This window comes from Coregonus clupeaformis, chromosome 4 (assembly GCF_020615455.1).
Source record: "Coregonus clupeaformis isolate EN_2021a chromosome 4, ASM2061545v1, whole genome shotgun sequence".
Classification (NCBI taxonomy): domain Eukaryota; kingdom Metazoa; phylum Chordata; class Actinopteri; order Salmoniformes; family Salmonidae; genus Coregonus; species Coregonus clupeaformis.
The window spans coordinates 7,024,360-7,032,945 of NC_059195.1; the positions used below are offsets into that span (position 1 = coordinate 7,024,360).

General features: G+C 42.2%; 1 protein-coding gene across 2 annotated transcripts; it reads left to right on the forward strand.

Annotated features, from left to right (window-relative positions):
- Nucleotides 1-826: 826 nt before the first annotated feature.
- LOC121550464 (gap junction gamma-1 protein) lies at nt 827-7,198 on the forward strand. 2 transcript variants are annotated; one of them, XM_041862735.2, is made up of 3 exons: nt 827-1,045; nt 5,275-6,448; nt 6,665-7,198. In XM_041862735.2, exons 2-3 carry the CDS (start codon nt 5,311-5,313, stop codon nt 6,676-6,678), a joined length of 1,152 nt encoding a protein of 383 aa, XP_041718669.1. In that variant the 5' UTR covers nt 827-1,045; nt 5,275-5,310; the 3' UTR covers nt 6,679-7,198. The 2 variants fall into 2 exon arrangements, with proteins under 2 accessions (XP_041718669.1, XP_041718675.1); XM_041862741.2 differs by lacking the exon at nt 827-1,045 and adding an exon at nt 4,331-5,131.
- The last annotated feature ends 1,388 nt before the right edge of the window (nt 7,199-8,586 follow it).

Sequence of the window (8,586 nt, forward strand, 5' to 3'; positions counted from 1 at the left end):
AATTTATTGAACACAATACATCTGCTTACTTGCCAATTGCATAGTGATGTTGCGCAATACTTTACCTCGTAGGCTTGCATTTCTGTGAATACAGGAAGAACAATGACCATGATAATTGATTGGCTGGCAACCAAATGGTAGGCTACCCTCTTAGATTGCTGAAATAATTTAACAGGGAAACATACATGTGCCACATAACAGCTGGGGGCTTGTTGCTGCACATCCCACAACAATGAGGATTGTAGCACCATTTTCAAATGTCCACATCACCAACATACAGGTAAAACTCAGCAGACTGTAAATCATAAGAGTTATCATAGACACTGCGACAGCTGCCTAGTTGTGCTAACTGAAATCGTAAAATTATAAATTGCAATTTTCTTAAATATATATTATAGGGGTGCAGTATGAAAATGTATGCACTCACTAACTGTAAATCGCTCTGGATAAGAGCGTCTGCTAAATTACTAAAATGTAAAATGTGCATACATACATTTCATTATGACAAATGTGCTACAAATTCTACATTGTGGATGTGATAGTTATTGATGTTCTTATTAATATTGGAAATAGTTGATTGTGAGAACAACTTTACATTGCATTACGTCCAGCCATAGGCTATGAACTCAGGAGAGAGAGGGACATTATTTATTGAGAAATTGTACTGCCGTCTTCATTTGCAATGTAAACAGCTACTCAAACGGCTAAATCTGTTTTGGTGGCTGACTGTGTGTATCGCATTGTATGAAAAATAAATACTCAGGTTCTGAGGATGAAGAGTGTCGACGTAGATCCTTGTCTCAGATTTCATGAAAAGGTCCTGAAGAGGGGGGTGGGGTGCATGCGCACGGAGGGGAGGAGAAAATTGGGATTTAGGGATGTTCTTTGTCTGTCTTCCCCCGTATTTTTCGAATGGGGGTAATAAAGAGTGACGCTTTTGTCTATAGTAGAGAGGAAAGTGTACAGATATTTGAGGACATTTTTTTTAGGCATAGTCTACAGGCTGAATTCAAGGAATTTAGAAACGGAGTAGGTAGGTTTCAAGGTAAGATTAATAACAAACACGTCAACCAACAAAACTGAGCATTAATTTGTGTTTAGGATACTTTTGTAGTTTCCGAGTGTTGTGCGCTATCTTAGCTAACGTTAGCTTTTCTGTTAGCTGGCTGCTTGAAGCAATTGTTTTTTCCTAGCTTGTTAGCTACTGCGTTCAATATTTGATATAAGTAGCTATCCTATCTGTCTAGTTTAGATAGCCAATCAGTCAATTGTTTGGTAAGTGTTACCAAAACTAGCCAAATAATTAGTTATCTAATTAAAATCTTGACTTATGCTAGCTTGTTCCTTGGTTGTGCGAGGGGATGAAGGTGATGGAAGCTATCGAACGCAGCACAGTAGAACGTGGATTTCTTATTAATCCATTTTCTACGGCCGTATGTAATGGCTTCTCCCTGGCTGGCAACTTTTCGTGTACATGGGGTAGTGTAGTTAGCTGATTAAAGGAAAAATAACAGAAATTGACGTTTTGAGCCACTGGAGGCCAGTTCTTCGGCGCGAGCAGCCTACTGCTTGCCCTCCCAACCGTTTAGGCTGAACCGCTCCAACGTTGGAACGTGGCTGGCATTTTTACAGTTTCTATGAGATATTAAAGATGCAATCTGCAGTTGAAACAACAACAAGTCACCTACAGCACCACCTTTTTAGTGTAAATAGCTTATGGATGGTGCTGGAGATTCACAAATTCATAGATGGGGCCACCCATGATATCAAAAGGATAGTTTGAACTATGTTTGAGGCTAATAATGTTTGCTTTCAATTACATTCTTTACAAACAATGGCGTAAACAAGATTATATTTTGTGTTCTGATGGGGTAAGACTGTTGAACTAATAAGCTCATGAGACATTTAAGTTTCATGTTTATCATTAATTTCAAAGTACAAGTACAAAGTACAAGTTAAACTCCTGAGTGGCGCAGTGGTCTAAGGCACTGCAGTGCTAACTGTGCCACTAGAGATCCTGGTTCGAATCCAGGCTCTGTCGCAGCCGGCCGCGACCGGGAGATTCATGGGCGGCCCACAATTGGCCCAGCGTCGTCCAGGGTAGGGGAGGGAATGGCCGGCAGGGATGTAGCGCAGTTGATAGAGCATGGCGTTTGCAACGCCAGGGTTGTGGGTTCGATTCCCACGGGGGGCCAGTATAAAAAAAATAATATATAAAATATGTATTCACTAACTGTAAGTCGCTCTGGATAAGAGCGTCTGCTAAATGACTAAAATATAATGTACAACAATTGATTTAGCAATCAGATTGCCCCTTTTTTAGTTCATGTGTGGTTTTCTTTTAAGGGTTATTTACCTTTCATCCAGGTTTTTGGGTGTGTTTGAAAATCTAACCCAAAAACCAATGGACTCCAATGTACCCCAAAGTATTAGTAGGCAGTAGCTTGTTTTACTTCATACACAAATTATATATATATATATATATATATATATATATATATATATAAGTACCAGTCAAAAGTTTGGACACACCTACTCATTCAAGGGGTTTTCTTTATTTTGACTATTTTCTACATTGTAGAAAAATAGTGAAGGCATCAAAACTATGAAATAACACATGGAATCATGTAGTAACCAAAAAAGTGTTAAATAAAGGCAAAGTAGCCACCCTTTGCCTTGATCACAGCTTTGCACACTCTTGGCATTCTCTCAACCAGCTTCGTGAGGAATGCTTTTCCAACAGTCTTGAAGGAGTTCCCACATATGCTGAGCACTTGTTGGCTGCTATTCCTTCACTTTGCGGTCCAACTCATCCCAAACCATCTCAATTGGGTTGAGGTTGGGTGATTGTGGAGGAAAGGTCATCTGATGCAGCACTCCATCACTCTCCTTGGTCAAAAAGCCCTTACACAACTTGGAGGTGTGTTTTGGGTCATTGTCCTGTTGAAAAGCATGATAGTCCCACTAAGCGCAAACCATGGGATGGCGTATCGCTGCAGAATGCTGTGGTAGCCATGCTGGTTAAGTGTGCCTTGAATTCTAAATAAATCACAGACAGTGTCACCAGCAAAGCACCATCACACCACCTCCTCCGTGCTTCACGGTGGGAACCACACATACGGATATCGTCCGTTCACCTACTCTGCGTCTCACAAAGACACGGCGGTTGGAACCATAAATCTCCAATTTGGACTCCAGACCAAAGGACAGATTTCCACCGGTCTAATGTCCATTGCTCGTGTTTCTTCTTATAATTGGTGTCCCTTTGTAGTGGTTTCTTTGCAGCAATTTAACCATGAAGGCCTGATTCACACAGTCTCCTCTGAACAGTTGATGTTGAGATGTGTCTGTTACTTGAACATTTATTTGGGCTGCAATCTGAGGTGCGTTAAACTCTAATGAACTTATCTTCTGCAGCAGAGGTAACTCTGGGTCTTCCTTTCCTGTGTCGGTCCTCATGAGAGCCAGTTTCATCATAGCGCTTGAAGGTTCTTGACATTTTCCAGATTGACTGACCTTCATGTCTTAAAGAAATGATGGATTGTCGTTTCTCTTTGCTTATTTGAGCTGTTCTTGCCATAATATGGACTTGGTCTTTTACCAAATAGGGCTCTCTTCTGTATACCACCCCTACCTTGTCACAACACAACTGATTGGCTCAAACACATTAAGAAGGAAGGCACACCTGTTATTTGAAATGCATTCCAGGTGACTACCTCATGAAGCTGGTTGAGAGAATGCCAAGAGTGTGCAAAGCTGTCATCAAGGCAAAGGGTGGCTACTTTGAAGAATCTCATATAAAATATTTTTTTATTTGTTTGCCACTTTTTTGGTTACTACATGATTCCATATGTGTTATTTCATAGTTTTGATGTCTTCACTATTATTCTACAATGTAGAAAATAGTAAAAATAAAGAAAAACCCTTGAATGAGTAGGTGTGTCCAAACTTTTGACTGGTACTGTGTATATATATTTATTTTTTTACTCCAAACTACGTCAATGAGCTATGCACAGTACATTTCATAAACTGATGATTTGGGCGTTGGAAAGTCTTGACCATAAGTTGCCTTAGATTAGTGGTTGAGTTTGTAGCCCAAGATAGATGGTTTTCGTCACAGGTAAGTGGATGCCCAAGCTTGAAATTTCAAGCTGGTAAGTGATTTATTCTTACAGCTGTTTAATGGCATACATTCATTTGGAGATAAAATATTCCAGTTAGAGCCTATTGAAATAAGCCCATTTCATAAGATCCTTACCCAAGCTTGTGCCATCTCAAGAATGAAAAGCTGACAGAACTGGTATTATCCATACCGAGCAAAACTCATGAGGGCTGCCTTTGTGAGACACTTACATTGATGTTAATGCCATCTGGTGGATATTTGTGATATCTTGCAGATGGATCACCACATTTGTCTCCTGATGATAGCTAAGGCAAGATGTAGGTGCATTTTCTCATCTATTGTGTTGTGCGCCTTTGAATTCCTTGAGCCATCTGATTTTGCTAGGGTTTTTCTTTTTTAATATTACCAATCAAATAGACCATATGAGTATAGTGAGAGAACACAATTTCATAGAGGCCTATACTGACAAACAGAAAAAGAGGCATACACCACACAGACACATTTATTATTTTATTAGTAGCATATGCTTATATCACATCTACACACTTCAGTTGGTTGGTGTAGTAAATGTACTGCTCCTCTGCAGGCAATCGAGGTCTTATCTTCATATTATTTGGGCAGTTTCAATATTGTAGTATTTGTGGGGACTGAAACTGATTTATGCAAACTTATAGGCTATATTATTTGTCTAAAGAGATATTTGACAAGCCTCATATATCCACTAGAATAGTCCATGAGGGAAATTTGTCAAACAGTCTACTCTTTGTTCATAACTATTCTCACCCAATAGCTGGTCTGAATTTCCCAGAAAATGAATAATTGGCAATGAAGTTGATGTTTCCGTAGGAATCGTTTAGGGGTGTGTGTCATTGGCACTCACACATGTTGCAAACTCTCATACTGAGGAGGAATCCTTCTCGTCATTTTTCAGCAAAGAGCTCCTTTCTTCTGGCAGTTGAGAGGCTGTCGTTATAGAGGCGGGTTAGACACATTCTTGAAAACCAAATGGTAAAATATGATTAAATAACGTTGAATATTGCATCATTTATTCTAGGTACTGCCTCACTCTCATGAGCTATACAAAATGGTGTAGGCTTATGTAGTCTGTTTTGCTAACTTTTTTCTCTACTCCCCCCCGCCCCCCTATATAGATTTGAGTGTCCCTCTCCCCCCACTCCGGAGTCACCATGAGCTGGAGTTTCCTGACGCGTCTCCTGGATGAGATCTCCAACCATTCCACCTTTGTGGGCAAGATCTGGCTCACGCTGCTCATCGTCTTCCGCATTGTGTTGACGGCTGTTGGAGGCGAATCCATCTACTACGATGAACAGAGCAAGTTTGTGTGCAATACGCACCAGCCCGGTTGCGAAAATGTGTGCTACGACGCCTTTGCGCCGCTCTCGCACATCCGTTTCTGGGTCTTCCAGGTGATCATGATCACCACCCCCACCATCATGTACCTGGGCTTCGCCATGCACAAGATCGCCCGCATGGACGATGATGAATACAGGCCCAGCGGCAAGAGAATGCCCATGGTGAGCCTAGGGACCAACAGGAACTACGAGGAGGCGGAGGATAATGGTGAGGAGGATCCCATGATCTCGGAGGAGATTGAGGTGGAGAAGGAGAAGAAGAAAGAGGAGAAGCCCAGCAAGAAGCATGACGGGCGCCGGCGCATCAAGCGCAATGGCCTCATGAAGGTGTACATCTTCCAGCTGTTGTCGCGTGCTGCTTTCGAGATCTCCTTCCTGTTCGGCCAGTATATCCTTTACGGCCTGGAGGTGTCTCCCTCGTACGTGTGCACACGCTCCCCCTGCCCGCACACGGTGGACTGCTTTGTGTCGCGCCCCACAGAGAAGACCATCTTCTTGCTCATCATGTACGGAGTGAGTGCCCTCTGTCTGCTCTTCACCTTGCTGGAGATCCTCCACCTGGGCTATAGCGGCATCCGGGACTGTCTCTGTCATCCTCGCCCCCCAACCCCCCATCAACTGGCTAGCCAGCATCCCTCACTATGTGGCCGCCGGGTGCCCACAGCTCCTCCGGGCTACAACACAGCGCTGAAGAAGGACCCCAAGGGCGTGCGGTTGGACTACAACCTGGGCGATTCGGGCCGTGAGTCGTTTGGGGACGAGACGTCGCAGCGGGAGCTGGAGAGGTTGAGGAGGCACCTGAAGCTGGCCCAGCAGCACCTGGACCTGGCCCACCTGAACGAGGACAACAGTAGTCCGTCGCGGAGCAGCAGCCCCGAGTCCAACGGGACGGCCGTGGAGCAGAACCGCCTCAACTTTGCCCAGGAGAAGCAGAGCAGCACCTGCGAGAAAGGTGTGTTTATCTGGGCTCTGCCATGTGTCACAAAAAGTATTACATGTCGGTCTTATCATTTTTTGACAAATCTAGATTTAAGCTAATACTTCTGTAGTAATTTGCATGTAATTATCATTTTATAGTGGTTCGAATCAATTAATGGATGTTGTGGATGGGGTACAATTATTGTCTACTTGAAACTGATATTACGTTTTTTTCTCCTTTTGCCTTCAGGTTTGCGAGCCTAACTTCCTCATTAGCCCACCTGGCCCTCTAAGGATATATTATTGCATCTGGGACAGTGGGGGTATGAGGGAGCATTGTGTGGGGACAGGTGTTGTGTGTATGTGACTCGAGGAGGATGAATTGGTCTGCCTTTCAGTATTGGAGACCATTGAACGCTCAACGAAAACATGCCAAACTCAACGAGCAGGGTCTTCCTACCCAGCTACACTTGACGACGTCTGAAGATCCAAAGTGTCCAAACTGTTTTCAGAACATGCCTATCAGTCTCTCAGGGCAGCTGTGCTGTTTTGTTGGCCATTTACCCCTTATTTTCTTTTGGGGAATACTAGTGTTTCCTCTAGTTTGTAGTTATTCCTCTTTGCTGGAGTTTAGAGGGGTCCATCTCAAGTTGGCCTTGAACCTAAAACGGGAGTTTACAAAGTGTGTCACAAAACCATGTCAAAGTTGTTTTTTTGTGTGTATTTTGTGAGGAATAGGGAAACACAGTGAGTCAGTGTTTGGAACTGTGAACTGGTGTGGTAATAGACAAAGGCCGCTCTGCTGTTGAGCGTAAGAAAAGGTACTAAGTGGCCAATTCAGAGTTGGGGGTGTTGATGATATTATGGAGTGAATAACTGTCTTCCATGTGCAACAGCTTACAGTTTGAAAATGGGTAACTATTTTGGTCAACCACCAGTAACAACGGTTATATTGGAGTTGTATCACGCCAACAGCAGTACGTAGTTAGCAAAAATAATTTACTTTGATCATGAAACCCCCCCCAAATCTGATGCCAAATCTGGGAACTGGAAGCCTTCTCGGCCCCTTTGTCCAAAGGATCAAAAACCTGGATAATGCTTGAATTCATGTACATTATCTTGTCTGGTTATGTAAAACATGCTTTTGATACTGTTTTCTTTCATTTTGTTTGTTAGCTTTATATGGTAAATGTTTGGACTACATTGACACTTGACAGTGTAAAATTAAGCCTTTAAGGCAGTGGTATTCAAGGTTGTGGGCATGCCCAAATCATTTTGGACACATTTTTGTATTGGACAATATAAACATTTTTGAGGAAGATAATTAGAAAAAAATAATTGTATTCAGTAAATGTATATTGGTTTCTTCATTTTGATAAGAGATGAAAGCGTAATGAATTGAAGGTTATTTGTTGATGTAAAGATAGAAATGTACTGATTTTTCTTTAAGATTGTCATTAGATTTGGGGTGGGGTCGCTAGAAATTCTTGCAAGGGGGGGGGGTGGTCCCTGCTGAAAATGTTTGAATACCACTGTGGCCAAGTATGAAGTTCCCTGCGGGGGGGGGTGCGGTTAACCAAAGCATTTAATCTGTCGAATAGCATTTTCTGAAAGTAAGTCAATTTCCGCCCAACTCTGGGTTATTTTTATACATCGTTGTGTTTCCCCCTGAAATTTGGACCTGTAGATTTGTGGCTTTGTTACTCTACACATTTCAAAATCTATGCTCGGTTCAGTGTTCATTATTGAGGCAATGAGTACGTTTACATGCACACTAATAATTCAATATTAAACTGATTATGGCAGATTATGCAATAGTCATGTAAACACTTTACTCTGCTTATCTTAAATCGGCATAATGTCAAAATCGAAGTAAGCATACGCTGATTAAAACACCTGGTTTTCTGAGCAATCTTTCGAATTATTACGACATGTAAACAGCTGATTTGGCATTCCAGCTGTGTATTTGAACTGCGCATGCGCCAGCACCGGTAGTTCAAGCCTCCCTCTTATGCGCAAGTGAAGTGAGTTCGTAAAAACTGAAAGTATGCATCTTAGAAATGGTTCACAATCAAACTTTATATGTCCGAACTTGGTTGAATGTTTATTTTGATTGGCGATTTTCTGCATTTATTTAAGTCCCACCAGGTAGCCTGATTTCAGATGTAAAAA